The sequence below is a fragment of the Pseudorca crassidens genome, chromosome 20, assembly GCF_039906515.1.
Source record: "Pseudorca crassidens isolate mPseCra1 chromosome 20, mPseCra1.hap1, whole genome shotgun sequence".
NCBI classification, from domain to species: Eukaryota; Metazoa; Chordata; class Mammalia; order Artiodactyla; family Delphinidae; genus Pseudorca; species Pseudorca crassidens.
In genome coordinates, this window is record NC_090315.1 from 12,858,121 (window position 1) to 12,879,748 (window position 21,628).

Below are 21,628 nucleotides of genomic sequence, written 5' to 3' on the forward strand. Positions count from 1 at the left end.
CCTCTGGGCCCCTTGCTGCTCTCTGTAGTGTCACAACCCTTTCCACACTAGATGGAATAAAGGGATGTCCCAGTGTGTCTGATCTCGAGGAGGCTGTGGACCTGAGTGCACACCCAGGGGTATAATGATCTCCCTGCCAGCATCTGTGTGGTCGTGAACCTGTGTGAGGGGGGATGCCTGTATCCTTTACCTAGTATCCATCCCCGTGTGGCTACGTCCTGTGATAACTCTGTGTTTGGCTACGTCAGTGTGTGTCGGTGGGTGCTTGTATCCCCCAAGTAAGACCACAGTTCCCTGGAAACGGTGTTTCTCTGTGTGACTGTGCCCCACCGCTGTGACAGCCTGTTCCCAAGGGTGACTCTCCCTGCCTCTGTTCTAGGAACTGTGGCCAACCGGGTAGGTTGTGCTTCACACGAGGCGCCTGCCAGGAGGCGAGGGTGTGCCAGAGCTTTGTGGCCCCACCCCTCGAGGGGCTCTTGGTACCAGATGGGGGCTGTAGCTGGCTGGCTTGCCCGGGCTGGGCAGCATGGGGGCCGCGCTGCAGGGGTTGATGCGTTTTTCCTTCTGGCGCCGGTTGCAGAACCAGACGCGGATCACCTCCTTCTCCATGTGCAGCTGCTCTGCGATCAGCAGGATCTCCTCTGAGGTAGGCTTCTGGTTCTGCGGGCAGAGGGCTCGTTAGCCCGGGGCCCCTCCTCCCGCCAGCCCTCAGGACCGCCCGGGAGGGTGGGGCCTCACCGCTAGAAAACTCTTCTCTAAGGCGAAGCGGACGTTTGTCTCGATGCTGGTCCTCTTCTTGCGTCTCCGGCCGGGGAGCCCGTCGAAACCCAGGCTGGGACTGCTCAGCTGGTTGGGACTGGGCAGGCTTGAGTCCACAGACATAGTCTCTGTGTCCAGGAGGAGACGGGGTCATGAGAGGGCGCTTCCCCCGGCCCGCCGCCCGCAGCCCGCCCGGGAGCCCCCAGCCCAAGTCCCACCTGCGTCGTTGAGCCACTTCTCCAGGAGAGGCTTGAGTTTGCACATGTTCTTGAAGCTCAGGTTGAGGGCCTCGAAGCGGGAGATGGTCGTCTGGCTGAAGTCGTTGCCGTAGAGCTTGCCCATGGCCAAACCCACGTCACCCTGGACCAGTGGGGCAGGGATGGGGCTGCGTTCAGAGCCGGGCAAAGGGCTCAGCCCCGCCCACCATCTGGCCACACCACACCCCGCCCACCAGGTGACTATGCCCCCCTTCACCCCGCCCACTAGGCAGCTACGCTCCCTCCCCCTGCCCACCTGCCGGTCACGCCCCTCACCCCGCCTACCATATGGCTACGCTCTCTACCCCGCCCACTAGATGACTAGGGCCCAACACCCCGGCCACCAGCTGGTCACACCGCCCTGTCACCCCACGCCCACCGCCTGTCCTGCCGGGTGGCCCCAGACCTGCGTGAAGCCCAGCTTGATGCGGCGTTGCTTGAAGGTGCGAGCAAACTGCTCCAGCTCCTCCAGGTCACTGGGCTCCTCGGGATGGGATGGTGGCTCCAAGCATTTGGGGGGCTGCGGGTGCGAGAGGTGCGGGTCGGGCAGCGTGGGGCGGGTCACGGCCTGGTGGGGTGGGCAGGTGGGTGGGATGCAGGACCGAGGACCAGGACGGGGCTCAGCATTGGCTGCGCAGTCCCCCCTCCCTCCCGCCCTGCCGTCCAGCCTCTTCCTGCAGACTCCCCTCCACCCACCCCCAGGTGGCCCCTCCACACTCATTGCCAATCAAGGTGACATTCTGCTGCCCCACAAGGGCCCGCTCACTGCCTGAAACTCTCTGCACATTCCTCCCAGTCTGCAGGCTTCATAAGGAGCAGCCATCTCCTTTCACCAAAGGCTCTTTCCCTGAAGCTGGGGGAGGGGCTGGTGGTTTTAGCCTCCTCTCAGGCAGGGAATCAAGGATCAGCTCTGCTACCGAATTGCTGGGTAACTCAGGCAAGTTTCTTAATCTCCCTGGGCCTCAGTTTCCCCCTCTGCAGAATGGGAACAATCATGGCTACTCTACCTACCCCATGGGGTTGTTGGGAGAATCGGGTTAAAAGTAAGTAGGCTGCAAATAAAGTAAAAGTATTTTTAAAAATAGACAAGGAGGGTGACGGGGGGAATTTACAAAGAAGCAACAGTTCTCTCTGGAATGCTTCATTTCCCTAAAAATAAAACATCTAAGTAGGTGGTGGGTACAGGGATGTTGGACGCACAAGTCCTTGATCCGTTATCGAAAACCCTGGGACCAGATGTGTTTTGGAATTCAGAATTTTTTCAGATTTTAGAAAGCCTACATGGGGCATGTATCATAGATAATGTGAACCTCCACCATTAGGGTCAAGGCATCACCCCATATTCGGACATATCAACAGCTGTCAGCAAAGCACAAGTACCACACAAGAGGGATAAAGAAAAGTCACACGCTGCCTGGCATCAGGCCAAGACAGGTTTTGCAGACTTCCCTAGTGGCACAGTGGTTAAGAATCCGCCTGCCAATGCAGGGGACTTGGGTTCGAGCCCTGGTCCGGGAAGATCCCACACGCCGTGGAGCAACTAAGCCCGTGCGCCACAACTACTGAGCCCGCGTGCCACGACTACTGAAGCCCGCGCGCCTAGAGCCCATGCTCCGCAACAAGAGAAGCCACCGCAATGAGAAGCCCGCGCACCGCAACTAAGAGTAGCCTTGCGCACAGCAGTGAAGACCCAATGCAGCCAAAAATTAATTAATTAATTAACTTTTTGGTTTTTTTGAAACAGTTCACATATTTTTTAAATTTTATTTTATTTTTTTGCGGTACGCAGGCCTCTCACTGTTGTGGCCTCTCCCGTTGCGGAGCACAGGCTCCAGACGCGCAGGCTCAGCGGCCATGGCTCACGGGCCCAGCCGCTCCGCGGCATGTGGGATCTTCCCGGACCGGGGCACGAACCCGTGTCCCCTGCATCGGCAGGCGGACTCTCAACCACTGCGCCACCAGGGAAGCCCCCCATATATTTTTTAAAAGGGCTGTTTTAAAAAATAGGTAGGAGGGAACTTTAAAATCCATAATCATGAAAAATTATTATTAAAGTTTAGGACCCAGTGGGAATTCCGTGGTGGTCCGGGGTTAGGACTCCACACTTCTACTGCAGGGGGCCTGAGTTTGATCCCTGGTTGGGGAACTAAGATCCCTCAAGCCCCAAGGCGCGGCCAGGAAAAAAGAAAAAAAAAAAAGTTTAGAACCCAGGCAGCAAACTTCAAGAAAGGCCACGGGGACCAGGCAGGAGGACACCAAGGCAACCTGAAGAACTCACGCCTTCCAGGAGGGGGCCTGAGCTCACGCCATGTGTATGCAGATCCAGCCTTCCCAGAGCTTCTGGTTTGTCAAAAGAAGCTGGGAATCTGGTGTTTTCCGGGAATTTTGTTGACAACTAACTCAATTTTTAAATGAGTGTGGGCCCTTGTTTGCAGTCTCTGGTCTGGGAAGGGGACGCGAACTAGTACCCAACAGACCCTCAGGGAACGGCCCCCATTTGGAGTGCTGGAAGAGAGCTGAGGCATTCATGCCCTAAAGGCCTGTGAACCCCCTGAAGTTTTGTGTTTGTGCACACGTGCATTTGGGGGCAGTGGGGGTCGGATTCAAATAATCCATCAGATTCTCAAAGGAGTCCATGTGCCTGCAAGGGTTAAGAGCCACTGGTCTGGCTGACTCCCCTCATTCCGTGGAGGAGGAAGCTGACTCAGACAGGGAAAGTGGCTTGCCTGGGGTCCCACAGCAAATTAGTAGCAGAGCAGCACTGGGCCCCAGGGCTCCTGACTCCTATCTTGGCCCCTGTGGCTGGTGGAGGGGGGAGACCCTCACTGACCACCACTCCACGCCATCTGGCCACAGCCTGACGCACTCAGTGGACCACTCACCTGTGTGGGCAGCCCTGCCCGGGGCTGGGAGGTCAGAAGAGCTCCCTGGGTTTGCTGAGGTAGCTGGAATAGATTTGGCGTCGGTAGCAGGCCTGGGGGGACAAGAGGGATCGCACAGGGTGAGGGGGGCAGAGAGAGTTCTGTGGAGGCGTTGGGGAGACCATCCGGGGTGAGGGCCTTACCTGGCTGACTCTGCTGGGCCTGCGGCAGCAGGAACTGAGCAGGTGGCTGGAGGTGGTGACCCGGCACAAGCACCAGCTGCTGCAGCTGGAGGAGCTGCTGGATGTCCTGACGGGGAGGGGGGTGGACAGAACGACAGCCTGAGTCCTGGCCCTGCTCTTCCCTCTGCATCGCCCGAGCCCCAAGGGGTGCGCCGCAGGGCAGGCTGGCATAAGGCGTAGAGGGATGGAGCATGGGTCACTGGGTGCAGCCCTGAGCTAAGGGCATCCGGGAGGCCGGAGCACCCTACATGGGTCATCACAGGAGGGCTCGCTCTTTATTTACCTTTTCTTTCTTGATGAAATATTTGCCTTTTCCTATATTCCCACAGAACAAATAGGATCGTTTTAAAATGTAAATCAGACCAAGTCTTCCTTTTAAAACACTCCCAAGGCAAATTACATCATGTCTGGGAATAGCTCTAAAATACTCCAGCCCCTAGCGGCTGATTAAATTGGTACAGAGACTTTGGAAAACTCTCTGGCACTCCTATGAGTTGAATTGTGTTCCGCCCCACCCACCACCAAAAAAAAAAAGATATGTTGGAATCATAACCATCCCCCAGAACCCCAGAGTGTGACGTCATTTGGTGATAGAGTCTTTGCATATGATCACGTTAAAATGAGGTCATATTGGGGTGGAACCTAATCCGGTACGACTAGTGTCCATATAATACGGGGAAATTTGGAGACAGACGCACTACAGCTGCACTGAGATACTATTTTTACCTCATGACAGTGCATGACACACTATGTTGGGGCGTGAGGGGAAACAAAAATTCTTGCACATCGCTGGTGAGAGGGTAATCCGGCAACGTCTATTAAATTACCAGTACACATATCCTTTGACTCAGCCACTCCACTTCTAGGAATTTATCTTAGGGATATACTTGCACTTGTGCAGAATGTCCTCACTAGAAGGATACTCCCAGTAGCAAGCAGTGTTTTAGCAAAAGAGTGGAAACAAGCTGAGTGTGTAGCAGCAGGGGATGGGTGAATGAATTAGGGTAGATCTTCATGACAGAATATTATGTGTTCATCAAAAAGATCAAGGACACTCTTTGTCCTGATATGGAACAATCTTCAAGATGTCCTGTGGAATGGAGAGCTCAAGAGGAAAAACACTGGGTATGATGTGCTACTGTTTGTGTTAAAAAAAAAAATTATACCCTGGTACCTGCTTGGGTATGCATAGATTATACTTAAAAAACGATACCAGAAACTGGCAACGCTATAAACCCTTCTGTACCTCTTGAATTTTGAACATTTACCTTGTCCAAATAAAGGAATAAATACCCAGGTGTCCCACCCCCACTCGCCTGGTTGAGCAGTCACTTGTGCCCAGCATCCCTCCTTTTCCAACCACTCGTCTTGCAAGAGTTCCAGGCTGTTCCCTGTCCACCTGCAAAGGCCTCTGCTTTCTCCGTGTGCTTTAGCAAGTGGACAGAGTCCCCAGATGCTCCCTGACCTCTCAGCTTTCTCACTCTAGCTGCCAATCATCTAAGAATAGAGTTTAAGGAGTTTGACATCCTACTCTATATCCTTTGAAACTGTATCCACTCTGCCTTCCCTTTTGAGACCCTCCCCACCCACCCAAGAAGGCCTCCCTGGCTATTTCTCTTCCACACTTGGATTGACCCTGGGCGGTGAGTGAAGCCGGGGCTTTAAGGCCTGCCATTTACGGTGGACCCTTCCAAGACCCCCATACCTAATCTTGTTTTATAATTTTGTCTTCTTCTTCTTCTTTTTCTGGCTGTGCTGGGCAGCTTGCAGGATCTCAGCTCCCCAACCAGGGATTGAACCTGGTCCCTGGCAGTGAAAGCGTGGAGTCCTAACCACTGGACCGCCAGGGAAGTCCCTTTTCATCAAATTTGTAATATCGATTGTACACCCAGCTCCTTGCCATGGCCCTGCATGACCTGGCCTTCCTCACCTCCCACGACTCTCTCACCCCCTAACTCATCCAGCCACACTGGTCTCCCTCCTGCCACTGAACCCAGAAAGAAATCCCCACCTCAGGGCCTTTGCACGTGCTATTCCCCCCCCCCCACCGCCGCCGCTCTTGATCTGCACATGACTGGCCCCTCATCATCATTTAAGCCGTTATCAAATGCTCCTTCCTCAGAGAGGCTTCCTCTGGCCACCTGCTCTGACACGGAGATTTTTCCCCCCTAGTCGCTCTCTTACAATATGTTCTTTTCCTTCCCTCATAGCAATATCAGCTTCCTGTCTGTCTCCTCAAGAAGGGTTGGTGCCAGCTCCACGAGGGCACAGATTTGTTTGCCTAATTCCTCACTGTAACCCTCATGCAGAAAGGTGCCTGGGTGTGGTGGATGATCCCCAAACGCTGGTTGACCAAAGGAATTCAAGAAGGAGAGAAAGAGAGAAGATTCTGGGTGAACAGTGAGCTGACTCAAGACTGGGGTTAGGGACTTCCCTGGTGGCGCAGTGGATAAGACTCTGCCTGCCAATGCAGGAGAACGGGTTCGAGCCCTGGTCGGGGAAGATCCCACATGCCGCGGAGCAACTAAGCCCATGAGTCAGAAGTACTGAGCCCGCATGCCGCAACTACTGAAGCCCGCGCGCCTACAGCCCGAGCTCCGCAACAAAAGAAGCCACCGCAATGAGAAGCCCGCGCACCGCAACAAAGAGTAGTCCCCTATCGCCACAACTAGAGAAAGCCCGCGCGCAGCAACGAAGACCCAACGCAGCCAAAAAAAAAAAAAGACTGGGGTTAGCCAGTAGAAGGCGCCATTTCTCCACAACCTAGAGCCATCTGAATCGGCACACCAGCTGAAGCCACTTGGGGGCGTGTTAGGACGGAGACAGGGTGGAGAAATTGGAGTAGGCGGAGGGATGCCAGCGCTCCGCAGGCCCACCCCTCCCCACCCCCGCCCGTAGTGGATCGTCTGCTCTGTCCCTAACCCGTGAGAAGAGCTAGCACAGCCCATTAAAACCGAGAAGGGGGGAGAGAAATTCTTGCTCATCGCTATATTCTCTTCACTCCCCTGCCCCAGTGCAGGCATAGAACGGGCAATCCATGAATTTTCAGTGAATGAATAAGGTAACCCTTAGGACTGGTGGTGTTTGGGGGCAGACTGGCTGTGCTTTGCCACAGGTGGGATCTTGGCCACAGACTGGGGGCAGAAAGACTGAGACACACGGTTCATATGACACATATGGGTTCATATGGGTGAACTGCAGTGTAATCACCCACTGGGCTTGGTTCCACCTGGTGGGGAGAAGGCAGCCTTGAGCAGGAACTAGAGGCCGCTGGGGCCCCAGAGCCGTGCAGGTGCGCTGCCTCACTCCAGCGCGCAGGGCCGACTCCCCTCTCCCCCATGACTGGCCTCACATGCTACACTCCCGCAGCCCCAGTGGGGACGGTGTTGACATGCACGTCGACACTCACTTGCCGTCTCTGATATGGCAAATTTTGACCAGTTCTGGACACTGTGTGCTGCGAAGACGTGGACAGCCTAGAGTGACGTCCAGAGTGGGGAAGGGATGGGGTCTGGGGACCCTGTAAGTTACTTGCAATTGATTGTAGAAGGGACCGCCTAGGGAGGAAGGCAGTGAGCACCGTCCTGGGGGTCAGCTGGGTGAAACTGCACCCCCAGAATGGTGCAGAGGGAGTTCCCACACTGGGTGGGAAGGTCACCTCGGTGTGCAAGGATCCCTTCCAGCCGAGAACCGTGAGGGCTAGAGTCCTGGCCATCGTGCCTGCTTTTTTTTTTTCCTTTGTTTGTTTTTGTTTTGTGGGATCTTTGGGGATCTTAGTTCCCCACCAGGGATTGAACCCGGGCCCTTGGCAGTGAAAGAGCGTAGCCTTAACGACTGGACCGCCAGGGAATTCCTGTGCCTGCTTCTTGCTGTGTGACTTGGAGGAAGCCAGCTGTCTCTCTGGGCCTTACTGTATAGGGTGACAATGCACGGTGTCCTGGAACCACCTGGGCTCTGGAGATGGCCAGACACCTGACTCTGTCCCTTACACACCGTGAGACCGTGGGCCGTTCCTTACCCTCTTTAAGCCTCAACTTCCTCAGGTGACACCTCAATAATTCTTACCTCATGGAGCTGTTAAAGGATTAAATGAGACAACAGGTGTAGAACATTTAGTCTGATCCCTGGTTCACTGAAGTGGTCCTCCGTAAATGGCAGTCCTTTTTAACCGAGTCATTTCTCTCAGGGCTCAGTTTTATCATCTATAAAATGGGAGTAATAATGTCTAACTCTTCACTGGGTTGTTTTGAGGCCTGAGGAATATTATTATTCTCAAAGCATTTTGGAAATCACAACCTACTCCTCCAACACCAGCATTTGCTAGCACTGCACCCTCACATCAGCCGCCTCATGTCACCCCGTGAGCTCTCGAGGGCGGCAGCCCCACCAGTCCATCCTCTTCCTGAAAACTTACAACGTCCAGCTCCCGCCCAGACCCTCCACTGAGCTGCAGCCCCGAATATCCATCTGCCTATTTGATGTCTCCCACTTGGGTGATTAATAGACTCTGAACACTACCACGTCCGAAGTGAAACTCCTGGTTCCCCAGCCCCACCCTCCAAAACACCCTGTTCCTCCCCTGCCTCCCCCAGCGCAGGAAACCACCTCACCACCACCAATCTCTGAAGCCCAAATCCCAGGAATCACCCTTGACCTATCGGATCCACACGAAATAGCATCCCGGACCCCACCTTCACCCTCATCGCCACCTCGATGCCTGCAAGGACTTCCCACTCCTTACTTCTAGCCCATTCTCCCCACAGCAGCTGGAGGGAGCTTCGTAAAGGGTCAATTGGGATGCTCGCCAGCTTAGAACGCCCAACAACCTCCCATCATACCCAGCACATATTCCAAACTCCTTGATCTTGCCCGTGAGGCCCTGCAAAAGCCAGTCCTGCCTGCCTCCCCACCTCACCAGTTATTTGTCTCCCGCTCACTCTGTCCCAGCCATTCCGCTTTCCCCTGTACCCTGAACAAGTCAAGCTGGTTTCCACCTCAGGACCTTTGCACTTGCTGTTGCCCTTTCCTAATCTCTCCCGCTGCCTTCTTCATGCCTGACTCATTCAGGTCTCGGTTCTCAAAGGCCACCTTCTCAGTGAAACTTTTCCTGACCACCCCATTAAAAGTGGCTTCCTCCCTTGGGACTTCCCTGGCAGTCCAGTGGTTAAGGCACTGCACTTCCACTGCAGGGGGCACAGGTTCCATCCCCTATGCCGTGCAGCAAGGCAAGAAAAAAAAAATTGTGGCTTCCTCGGTCTAGGACAGCGCCCTGTGTCATTTTCTTCATTACCCTTATGCTAAAACCGTCTTGTTTTGCTGATATGTTTACTTGTTTACTGTCTCGCCACTAGAACATAATGTCCTCAAGGACAGCCACCTCTGCCTCATTCACAGCTGTCCCCTCAGGGCCATGAATGAGCACCTGGCATACACAAGGTGCTCGATAAGTATTAGTTGAATGAATAAATGACTATGATTATTCCAGTCCCTCCACTAGGGGAAGCTCTAAAGGTTGGAGGTGGGGGGTGGACAGAGGTAGCCTGTCTCTAGCGCCGGATCTGCTACGTACCCCCGTCCCCCAGAGGTTGGCCCTGCCACATGGAGCCCACGAGGTCCTGGCGACTGGGGCAGAACACCGTGGAGCAGAGAACCATTCAACAGGGAGAAAAAAACACCTACCTGCCAATTGCACATTACATTCCATGCTACCTCATGCTAAAATTCCAGGACAGACGAGCAACAGCAGATCCCAACCCAGGAGTCCTGGAGTGACTGGCATGCCTCTGGACCGGCCCAGCTCCTGGACTCTGGGGCCTGTGGTGCCAGGTGGGCGGCTGAGCTGACCTGGCATCCTCTGCCCCTGCTCCAGCAGCAGGACCCATCTCCTCCTCTTGGGGACCTGCCCTCCCCCACTCTCAGGTCTCGCAGTCCAGGTGGGGCTGACCCCACCCTCCCGGGAGCTGGGAGCAACGACTCAAACCTGGCCACTGGGTGTGTTTCTTCTCTCTGGGTGGGGTGGCTGCAAGTCTTGAAGTGCTGGTACCCATTATGCCCGACCCAGAATGAAAAGGGAGACAGATCCCTGGGGCCAGGCCTGATGTTCCAGGCTGGGCCTTTTCTGTGATTTGAGCCAAACAGTCCCTTTTCCTCTTCAGCTGCCTAGAGTGTGGCTGTGGCCCCACTGACACCCGCTCCTGGCTCATCCTTTGCTGCCTCCCACCCCTCACCTCCCCAAGCCTGCCCTGCTCTCTCGCTTTGCCTTCACCAGTCCCACGCCTGGAACCCTTTCCCCAGCTCATCCACCTGGTAAACTCCTACTTGTTTCCCGCCTCGGTTCAGATACCACCTCCTCCAGGAAGCCTTCCCTGACTCCCTCAGACACAGACCCCTTTCTTTTCCCGCATCCCCCACTACATCCAGCAGGTTTCTCTGCGAAACCCTTCTTCACTAGGTCCTACCCCCTGAAAGATCTTCTCAAGCATTATTTGCCGTGGTCTTATTACGAAAATAGGGACGTTCCTCCCCGCCCCCACCGCCGCCGCTCTCCAAATACAAAATGATGTTTTAACAGTTAATGTAAATGTTCAGTCAATGCCTACCCTACCCCAGGCATTCTGAATTTACTCCCCTGGAGAGATGTCTTCCCTACCCTTGATTGAAAAGCTGCAGCAAAACATCCCTCATTGCTTCAGTAAACGTCTGTGTGGCCCCCTCGGTAGAAAGCATCATGCTGAGTTGAGTGCTGGACACACAAATTGTAAACCTGTATTATAGGGACTTCCCTGGTGGTCCAGTGGTTAGGACTCTGTGCTTTCACTGCCGAGGGCCCGGGTTCGATCCCTGGTCAGGGAACTACGATCCCACAAGGCAAGAGGCGCAGCCAAAAAAAAAAAAAAAAAAAAAAGTCAGTGGTAAAATTGTATTATAACTGTCCCTTCTGTACAGGCTAGGGAAATGCAGGGAAGGTTCCTGCCAAACTGACCGGCATTCCTTTGGAAGTTGGCAATAGAAGGACAGAAGGGGGACTTTCCCTTCGTACTTTATGTAATTTTAAAGTGATAGGGTTATGGATGCTTTTTGACTTTCGGAATATTTTTCAAGTAAAGCATTTCTTAGTGGCTCATTGGTGTGTCTGTTTCCCTACAAGACAGGGAGCCCCTCTGGGGACAAGGCTGGGTCTGAGTCATGCCTGCTTCCCACCAGGGCCTGACCCAGGAGGCGGGAAGTGTCTGCGAAACGAGGGCAGGACAGAGCTGGGCAGGCACAGGCAGTTGCACTGGCAGGCACGCGACACAGGCTGGGGAGAGGGTCAAGCCCAGGGCCGAGGCCAGCTGTGGCTGCAGCGGGCAGCGAGGGCAGAAGGACGGTGGTCCCCACCCCGGCTTGGGCACGGTATGGTGACCGGCTCATGGGCTGTACGGGATAAACATTGGTCTGTTGGGGAAGTGAGATCACAGGGTGACAGAACTCCCAGAAAACAACTTCAGCCCAGCTTTGCACTTGCAGGAGACAGATGGAGATCAGAGCTGAGGGAAGCTGGGGCAGGAGGAAAGAGAGAAAAGGGCTGGGCAGGAGGGATTCGAGGGGACCTTGAGAATCAGGGCCTGGGCAGGTTACAGGTGGCAGAGGGTCGGCCTGCTGCTGCTGGTGGCCGTAGGGGGTCCGGAAGAGGTGGTTCTGGGGGGTGTATGAACAGGAGTGCCTGCTGGTCACAGGGGCTGAGGGCCTGGCTGGGTCTGCGCTAGGCTGCCCCGTCCCTCCTCCCTCCCTGGGTGATCAGGGCTGTGGCAGAAGGAGAGGCAATGGGCTGGGGGCCCCCAGAGGAGACAGGAGGCAGGAAATCAAAGCAGCTGGAGGGAGGGAAGTCATGGAAGACTTCCTGGAGGCGCAGGCTCCCAAGCTGGGGCTTAAAGGATGGAGAGGAGCTCTCCAGGTAAAGGGAGGGGGCTGACTTCCAGGTAGAAAGGAGAATAGGCGCAGGAACACCAAGACTGGAGGAGCCCTGAGCCTCCACCTTGCTCAGTGAAGCGCCGTGTGTGCTACAAAGCAAACAGATCACCGGCTGCTGGGGTCTCTGGTGGCCGGGGTGGGAGGGGTGCCAGTTAGAGGCAGCAGCCCCAGATCACGTGGTTAGAGCCCTGGACTCCCAGGCCTGGCTTCCAGGCTGGCTCTGCCACTTGAGTTCACGGTGTGACCTGGGGCAGGCAAGTCACTTTGCCTCCCCGGCACGCCCGCTCCTCCCCCCACCCCCCACCGGCGCCTTGGCCAGGATGAGGATTTGTGGATTCAGGGAGGTCACGTTAGCATAGTGCCTGGTACAAAGGCAGCACCCAACAGACTACCTATGGCAACGGTGGCAAGCCAGGCATTGGGAGGATCTGTTTGGAAGAGTCACTGCAAAGCAGCGAGGCCAGATTGCTCTGTGTTTCTGCAGAGCCAGGCCCAGCGGCAGGAAGCTCTAAGGAGACAGAGACGCACTCAGTGTTAAGGACAGCCCCAAATGGGAGTGCTGGTCAGCAGTGGAACGGGCCCATCGAAGGCCGACCGCCACCAAGGGAACAGCCTCGCGGGTGCTGGACAGCTCCCTGGTGTAGACAGCATAGGCCAATCCCTCGCTCTAGGACTTGCCAGGCCCTTCACTGCGCTGGAACACGGGCCACAGACTCAAACGCTCTATGGAAACCAGGTTAACAGCACAAATGGGTGACATGGCAGGGGTGGAAGGAAGGAAGGGGTGGGCTGGAAAAAGCAGCCTGTCGGAAGAGGAGGCCTGCCCAGCCTCTACTCTGCTCCCGCCAACCATCCTTATGGGAAGTCTGTTGGCCAATATCATGGGTGAATTGTGTCCCCTAAAAAGATATGGTAGGGGACTTCCCTGGTGGTCCAGCGGCTAAGACTCCATGCTTCCACTGCAGGGGGCACGGGTTCGATCCCTTGTCGGGGAGCTAAGATCCCACATGCCGCAAGGTGCGGCCATTAAAAAAAAAAAAAGAAAGAAATGGTAGGAGTTCTAACCCCTGGTGCCTATAAATATGACCTTGTTTGGAAACGAGGTCTTTGCGGATGTAATCAAGTTAAAAGGCGGTCATTAGGGTGGACCCTAATCCAATGACTGGTGTCCTGATAAGAGGGGAAATTTGGACACAGAGACAGACACACTCAGAGAAAAGATGGCCACATGACGGCAGAGGCAGAGACGGGAGTCATCCATCTACGAGAAAGCCAACGGTTTCCTGCACCACCAGAAGCGTGAAGAGGCAAAGAGAGATTCTCCCGTAGGGCCTTGAGAGAGACCCCAGCTCTGCTGACACCTTGATTTTGGACTTCTGGTCTGAGATGATACATTTCTGTTGTTTGAAGCCACCCAGTTTGTGATACTTTGTTATGGCAGCCCTGGAAGCTAATACAGCCACTCATGCATGATTCCACGCAGACCAGAAGTCTCCAGAATGGGGAGAGAGAATGCAGTGTTTCCTAACTCACAGACCACAGGCCCCTTTCTGAAAGAGCGTCTCACTGGATGAGCCAGGGCACTCGATGTGGGGCACCGATTCTGATTCTCAGCCTTTCTTTTGTAGCCACACAGGTCCTGTGCATGGAGGTGACCCCTGGTTTCCTCTGCTGTAAACTGAGGATAATGTGTCAGCCTCCCAGGTGGCGGCGGACCCTCAGCGAGATGCACAGAAAGCAGAGAGTCAGGCGCGCCCATCGCGTGGAGGGTGTCCTCCCCCTGAGCCTCGCTTTACCCCTCTGAGAGATGGGTGGCAGCATCTCCCGAGGCTTCCCGGGGTTGCTGGGGACCGCCTGGCCCAGCGCTGTGGTCAGAACGGTCCACGTGGACCGGCCAGCCCCCTGCACCGGCTCGGCTTCCGCGGGGCCTCCGCTGGAGGGCGTGTGCTCCCCGGGGCTGCCCTTACCTGTGCTGTGAGCTGGATGGGTTGGGACAGGGTGAGCTGTGGGGTCCCGGGGGGCTGGCTGGCAGGCTGTGGTGGCGGCAGGTCGCCTCCCCCGGAGGAGGCTGGGGGCTGCGAGGTCGAGGAGGAGGAGGAAGAGGAGGAGGAGGAGGAGGAGGCGGCGGCGGCCGCGGCGGCCAGGAGCTGGGCCTGCGCTTGCTGCAGGAGGAGCTGCTGCTGGGCTGGCATCAGCGCCGTGAGCTGTGGGCGGGGCGGGGCGGGGGCGGGGCGGCAGGGGCCGGAGGAGGGGCGTGGGGGGAGCAGAGAAAGCAGACAGGGGTTAGCGCCTGAGCCAAGCGGGTTAGGGGGCAGGTCTTCCAGGAGGACAGAGGAGGGCGAGAGGCAGGCGTTGAGAGAGTGGCCGTGGCCGTGGCCACCAGTCCTGTAACAGACGGGAGGGGGCTGGCCTGTCCCTGCCCCCGTGCACCCCAGGTACTTACCCCGGCTAGCTGGCTGCCCGTCAACATGAGTTGGGCCTGGGGCAGATGCGGCTGAACCGGCTGGGGGGGCAGGGGTGCCGCTGGGGCTGAGTCACTGCTGGGGTCTTCAGCCTTGATCTGGGGGGGAGAGAGGCAGGGTCCGGGACCCCAGAATGTTAAGTGGAGGCCAGAGAGAATGCCCACCTGTGAACCAAAGAGAGGGCACGTGTGTGGCAACGGCAGCCCCGCGCCGCCAAGGGAGAAGACTGGGGTGCGGAGGCCGGGCCTGCAGTGGCCTGCGGGGACCTCGGGCCACCTTTCTGGCCTCAGTTTCCGCACCAGTCAGAAAAGGCTAACACACCCTCTGCACCCGAACTCCCGACAGGAGGGGGTCACCCTTGGAGAGCGCTTGTACCCTCCTGGGGGTCAGTTCGCCATCTTTTAAAATGGGAAAGGATGCCAGTAGGGGTCCCGGGACATCAAAGAAGGGGGTCCTGTGTGCCACACCCCTCATCTGCTTCAGCCAGAGGTGCACCTCTTATCTGTCCCGTGGAGTAAGACTTTATTGGAAGAAAGAGGATTAGGGTATGAAATAAAAATCACCGCCTTAGAATATGGGTCATGAATTCAAAGCCTAAGGAGCAGGCAGACAGCACGAATGGGTGATTTGGGCAAGTGTGGACGGAGTGGGCTGAAAAGAGTACGCCCGCCTGCCGGAAGGGGAGGCATGCCCAGCCCCACCCTGCTTCTGCCGGCAAAAAAACCAAAGCAAAAATGCTGCAGGACAGCAAAGGATGTCTGCAGGCCAGATGTGGCCCAGGTGCTGCCAGCTCTCAGCCTCCACCCCAGAGTCCGCTGAGCCCCTCCTCCTCTCTCTGTGGAGGATACAGATGCATCTCGCGTCCACCACGTAGGACAGACCAGCTTAGAGGGGTCCCAGCCTTCTTCCTCTCCTACCTGAAAATGCCAGACAATGGTGGCCTATGCCTGAGAGGTCTGCTGGTGAAAGACACATGGGGTGGGAGGTGTGGCTTGATGAGTCGCACACTCTCAGGCCCAGAGGGGACATGAGGGATCATCCTTCAGCCCAGTGTCCCAACAGTGTTTTGCAAAAGGAGATCCAGAGAGGGAAAGCATCTTGTGTAAGGCAACACAGTGACTTGGCAGAAGCGAGCGTGGCATTTGCAATACAGACTGAGACAGACAGATAGAGGCCTGGGAAAGGGCCAAATAACAGAGGGTGAGTGGCATGCCCCAAGGGACGGGATACAAGTGTCAGAAAGTCTAAGGCGTACAGGGATGCAGCGTGAAACAACAGTAGATACTAGAAGTCAGAGCAGTGGCTGCCCTGGAGGGGAAATGAAGGGCTTTCTGGAAGTCTGATCATGTTATGTTTCTTGATCTGGTGCTGGTGACACAGGTGTCCAATTTGTGAAAATCCACAGAGCTGGACACTGAGGATCTAAGTGTATGTCATATTTTAATTAAAAGTTTTTAAAAAACCAACATTGTGGGCTTCCCTGGTGGCGCAGTGGTTGAGAGTCCGCCTGCCGATGCAGGGGACACGGGTTCGTGCCCCGGTCCGGGAGGATCCCACATGCCGCGGAGCGGCTGGGCCCGTGAGCCATGGCTGCTGAGCCTGCGCATCCGGAGCCTGTGCTCCGCAACGGGAGAGGCCACAACAGTGAGAGGCCCGTGTACCGCAAAAAAAAAAAAAAAAAAAAAAACCAACATTGCGTGCCATGGTGAGAACACTATCCTTCTCATGGCTCTTTCCTTCTCTCTCCTTTAAGCCTCCATTAGGTTCTAGGACGTCTCTAACACCTTCCAGCCCTGGCTAATCGCCCCTTTTAACAAACAGAGAACCGGTCTCAGGCTTATACCCGACAGTAGGCAAGAGTCTCTGGGTACATTTTAATAATCATTGTATTTATTTCCATGGCAAGTGATTCTGGTTTTCCATTCATGAAATTTCCATTTAAAAAAACGTTTTATTTCAGCTGCTGAAAAAGCAAGACAGCTCATGAGTTGATAATTGTTGAGGCCGATTGACAGGTACCTGGAGGTTTGTTTTCGCTATGGTCTTCCTTCTACTTTTGTATCTGCTTCACACTTTCCATAATAAAATTTTTTTTTTAATTGAGCCAATTTAACAAAACTATGATGTAAATAATTGAACGCGGTGGTGTGTGCATTTGTCTGAAATCATGATGGAAGCACATGAATCACTGCAATTAGGGAAAGACTGACACAGAAGAGCTGCAGTGAGGTGGAACAGCAAAGGCCAGGAGCGGTGGGTGACCAGCTGTGGATGGAGACCCAGAGTCAGAGGCCGCTGCTGCGCGCTCTGCCTCAGGCTTTCCCCGGGAAGCAGGCCCAGGCTGGGGAAGGGGAGCGAGAACCCTTTCTTCCTTGGGCCCCACTAGTCTCCTAGGGGAGAAGCAGGGCTGCTGTGGAGCAAGGAGAGGCTGCAAAGATTCAGCGCAGGGAGGGCTGGTGCTGGGGGTGTGGGTGATGGATGCCCTCGGCTCCAAGGGCTATGGCCAGAGCCCAGCCTGAGATCAGAGGGAAGACGGTCAGAGTCAGAGCCCTTCTCCCCAGGTCCCGTCCAGCGCCCTCAGAACAAGACACCTGCCCACCAAGTAGATCAAGGCACACCAGCCACGGAAGGGACCTCAGAGACTCCCCTCTCCACCCCCACCCCCATTTCCCATGTTAGAGAAGAGGAAACCGAGAAGCCCAGAGTGGGGGAGTGATTCTCCCATGGTCACAGAGCAGTTCCTGGTGCCCCCGCCCCATCCTTCTGCCACCTTTGGTCAGGGTCAGGAGTCCTGCCCGTGCCCCCTCCTCCGTCCCTGCCCTCTGCGCCATCTTCAGGCCTCTGGACCTGCCGGCTGCCCCCGCCAGACTGGAGGGTGGAGACCTGGGCCCCAGACACCCCAGGCAGCCCAGCAGTGCCCAGGAGCAGGGCCCCATCTGGATCTGGCATTTGCTCTACGTGGTCACTTCCGGCCTCCCCATCGTCCTCTCCTCCAGCATCCTCACTGGGCCTGCCCTCCCCTCCCCACTCCCCAGTCCTCCGCTGGCCCCTGAGTGTGTACTGGGGGGGATGGGGGGCGGGGCCGGCCCCTGTTCGGTCAGGGACGTTGGGATGGGGGCGGGGCCCTCAGCTTCCTGTTGTTCATCGCCCTGGGGCTCTGGGGGGGATTTCCCTGGCCACCCCCACTCCCCCAGGGAAGGGGAAGGAGCCCTGGTGAGTCACAGGCCTGGGGCGGGAGCCCGAGGGTGAGAAGGGGCGGCGGGAGGAGTCCCGTCACTGAGGTACCAGGCCCTGGGCCCTCGGCAGGCATCTGCGACCCTCTCCCAAATGCCAAACCCGGCCCATTGCAGGACACCTCTCCCCCTGCCCTGGCTGCCCTGACAGGTGCTTACCTTGGTGCTGGGGCCAGTTGGGGACACAGAGAACGGGGAGGTCTTATTCTGGGGGTTCTGCAAAGAGTGAGTTGGGGTGGGAGATGGGAACAGTGAGATGAAGCAGCTTCTGACACCCTGCCCTCCCCCACAGAGCTCCCCTCTGCTCCCTTCTCCCCCCTCCCCCTCCCCACCCTCCTTCACATCCATCCCTCCTGACCTGATGGTTAGTGTCTGGTCCATTTCTTTCTGTGTCTGCAAGGAGAGGGACAGAGTGAGTTGTCACGAGCCACCCCCAAAACTCCCCCGGCGCACCTGCCCTCCGCCCGTGGTGACCTCTGCCCTCCCTGCCCCCTTCCCCACTCACCTGTGTGCTCTGACGGGGAGTCCAGACCTTGCTTCTCGGCCTCCAAGGGCTTAGACATTCTTATTTCTGGGGACAGAGGAGGGATGCAAGTGGGGTGAGGGTGCAGAAGCCTGAAGAGCTCTGGGGCCCCTCCTCCGGCACCACCCCAGCCTCTCCCCAAATACTCCCACACCCCCTGCTGCCTTGCAAGTGTCTCTTTCCGGGAGACATGCCCTCTGCTCTGAGCCTCTGCTCTCCTCCGGCAGGACAGGTGAGGGGCCTTCGGGCCCTGGGGATCCCCTTCACCCCTCCAGGAGGTGGCACAGGGAGGGTCAGCCCCCGAGCCCCCGTGAGACCCTGGGGCAGGGTGGGAGGGTAGAGGTTGGCCGTTGGTCCTGACAAAGCTCTGGCCGCCCAGGGGGAGGCTGGTGACACTCCAGAGCAGCGAGTCAGCCCTAGGCTTCCTCTCAGGCTGCCGCCCAGGCGCCCATCCTGCCTCACCAGGTTTCGGTGAGGCATGTTTTCCACTCTGAGTAGGGCCTGGGAGGTGTGAGGGGACTGCAGCATCCCCAAAGGAACGAGTTGTCAGATCTCCGGCTGTGATTCAGCCGCCCTCTGGCCCCCTCCCCGGCCCACCACTTTCCTGTCCATATCCCACTCCCACCGGCCTCCCCTTCAGGTACTCAGCACACAGGTGGCCCCACTCTGATCTTTGTGACCCCGACCCCATCCGCTTCTGCCCCGACCTTGTCCTCAAACCTAATCTTAGACCTTACCTGGGACTTCAGCCTTGAATTGCAGCTGCACACCTCAATCCAACCTACAGTCCCTGCCCCTACAGACGCAATCCCACCCTATAGTTCCGCGGGCAGAGGAAATGAAAGAAGGTGGCCGAGGGGAGTGGCAAGCAGGGGACACAAAGCAATGGAGACAAACCCCCGTCCTCACAGCTCCCTGATGCTGGTCACGGGAAGGTGAGTGTTACCAGGGCCAAGCACAGCGCCAAGTATGATTCAGAGCTCATGCCGGCAGTTGGTGCTAAGATTACCCCCATTTTACAGAGGAGGAAACTGAGGCTCCAGGGGAAATGGCACCTCCCCAAGAACACAGTGGGGCAGCAGAGGCACCCTGATCGGACCTGGGTCTTTGTGACTCCAGGGCTCCCACTTCTTTTTTTTTTTTTTTTGCGGTACGTGGGCCTCTCACTGTTGTGACCACTCCCGTTGCGGAGCACAGGCTCCGGACACACAGGCTCAGCGGCCATGGCTCACGGGCCCAGCCGCTCCGCGGCATGTGGGATCCTCCCGGACCGGGGCACGAACCCGCGTCCCCTGCATCGGCAGGCGGACTCCCAACCACTGCGCCACCAGGGAGGCCCCAGGGCTCCCACTTCTGATCAGTATCGCTGCGGTCTCTGATGGGCCCGTCATGACGTTCACCACCTCATCTCTCACGGTCACCCCAACCCAAGCTTACCCTGACTCCGACTTGAACCCAGCCCTTCCTGGTCCTAGACCCCCGCACAAATCTGGGTTTCTGCCCGACCCGTTCTGAATCCTCTTTGCCCACCCTGATTCCCAACTCCTGTCCAGACGACCCGAGTCCTTCATCTGACCTCAACTCCCAACGCGGCCTCAGACCTTACTCCTGACCCTGACTCTGACCCTAAAGTCTCCCCTACAGCTCACTCCAAATCCCCACCAAGACCCCACCCCATCAAAGGAGCTATCCAACTCTAGTGTGCCTGCATCCAAGATATTCAAAGAAGGCCAGCTAGAGAGAGAGCTGGGACAGCGTCACCAACTGAAAAAAAAAAAGTCCAGAAATTTTGCAATTACTCGACACGGAACGCCACTCGGATTTAAAATTCCCGATTAAAAAGCCAGGTCACACACTGCTGGTGGGAGTGGAAATCAACACAAGCACGATTCAGGAAAGCCAAGCGGCGCCCCTTCCCAGTGGCCCGGCACATCCACTCCCGGGCACCCATCCAAGAGAAAGGAGCGTCCTGCCCACCATCACCACCCCCGGCACACGTGTTCCCAGCTGCGCTTTCATAACCGCTCCCCCCCCCCGCCCCCCGGAAATAGCTCAAGGGCCCATTAACGGGAATGGGTCAACAACACCGGTACGTCCATACAACGAAGTACTCCACAGCCGGGGAAAAGAACCAACTCCTGCATCACACACACTGAATCTCGCAAACATGATGCCGGGGTAAAGACGTGAGACACAAAAGTGGACAGACAGGAGGACTCCAATTATGTGAAACTCAGAAACAGGCAGGATGACATCAGATGATTAAGGTCAGATTAGTGGGCACCTTTTGGGGGGTGCTAACCGGGAGAGCATGTGAGAAAGCCTGCAAGGGGTTGGAAATGTTCTGTTTGGTGGTTATGTGGGTCTGCCCATATGTAAAAATTCATCAAGCTGTACGCTTAAAATTTGAGCACTTTATGTATGGTATGTTTTCACAAAAAAAGAAAAAAAGTTTGAGTTGGGACTTCCCTGGTGGCGCAGTGGTTAAGACTCCACGTTCCCAATGCAGGGGGCCCGAGTTCGATCCCTGGCCAGGGTACTAGATCCCACACTCATGCCACAACTAAGGAGCCTGTGAACCACAACTAAGGAGGCTGCGAGCCACAACTATGGAGCCCTTGAGCTGCAACTAAAGGAACCCATGTGCTTCAACTAAGGAGCCGGCAAGCCGCAGCTAAGGAGCCCTTGAGCTGCAACTAAAGGAGCCCACGTGCTACAACGAAGGAGCCAGCCAGCCTCAACTAAGGAGCCTGCCTGCCGCAACTAAGACCCGGTGCAACCAAATAAATAAATACAATTTTAAGCTAATAACAATAAAAATAGTAAGCCAGCATATAGTCCTATTAAGGCATGAGCTTATGAGGGTTGGGGTGCAGGTGCCCAGATGCTACAGGAGCTCAGGTCCTGTTTCTGGGCACTGGGAAGGGGGCAGCAAGTGGCTAAGGATGCTGAGAGAGCCAGGGGATGAGGCCCCCTCCTGACTCTGGTGCATCAGACGTGGGAGTCCTGCCTGATCCTGGTTCTACATCTCCCAGACCTTGGCCCTGCTCCAGGCAACCACAAATCCTGACGTAGCCCTAAATCCCACCCCTCCCAGCATCCCTGAAAGCCCGGCCCCAGCCCCCTCCCCGGCCCCCCTCTCCAGCCAGTGTCCACATTGCCACGGGAGCTCCCCGCCTGGCCCTGAACCCTATCATGGCTCCCCATCTCCTAAGAAAAGCCCAGGCTCCTCATCCTGGCCTTTAGGGTGTGACCCTTGTCACCCTCTGCTGCCCATCTCTTGCCACTTACGCAACTTTCTCTTCAGCCACGCCAGGTATCTCCCTCTGCTTGACGGGGAG

At 56.4% G+C, this 21,628-nt stretch overlaps 1 protein-coding gene across 7 annotated transcripts in view; it reads right to left on the reverse strand.

Annotated features, from left to right (window-relative positions):
- POU2F2 (POU class 2 homeobox 2) overlaps positions 1 to 21,628 on the reverse strand; it is a 77,322-nt gene that overhangs the window by 8,168 nt on the left and 47,526 nt on the right. For 3 of the 7 annotated variants that reach the window (XM_067720049.1, XM_067720048.1, XM_067720051.1), the window contains 11 exons: positions 18,270 to 18,335; positions 18,123 to 18,157; positions 17,924 to 17,980; positions 14,513 to 14,629; positions 14,037 to 14,273; positions 4,081 to 4,186; positions 3,899 to 3,990; positions 1,423 to 1,584; positions 978 to 1,119; positions 739 to 887; positions 484 to 660 (listed from right to left, as the gene is read on the reverse strand). In XM_067720049.1, the coding sequence (XP_067576150.1) occupies positions 484 to 660; positions 739 to 887; positions 978 to 1,119; positions 1,423 to 1,584; positions 3,899 to 3,990; positions 4,081 to 4,186; positions 14,037 to 14,273; positions 14,513 to 14,629; positions 17,924 to 17,980; positions 18,123 to 18,157; positions 18,270 to 18,327 (1,332 nt within the window). In that variant the 5' untranslated portion in view covers positions 18,328 to 18,335. The remainder of the gene's footprint in view (positions 1 to 483; positions 661 to 738; positions 888 to 977; positions 1,120 to 1,422; positions 1,585 to 3,898; positions 3,991 to 4,080; positions 4,187 to 14,036; positions 14,274 to 14,512; positions 14,630 to 17,923; positions 17,981 to 18,122; positions 18,158 to 18,269; positions 18,336 to 21,628) is intronic. The other 4 variants (XM_067720050.1, XM_067720054.1, XM_067720052.1 and 1 more) reach the window with 3 other exon arrangements.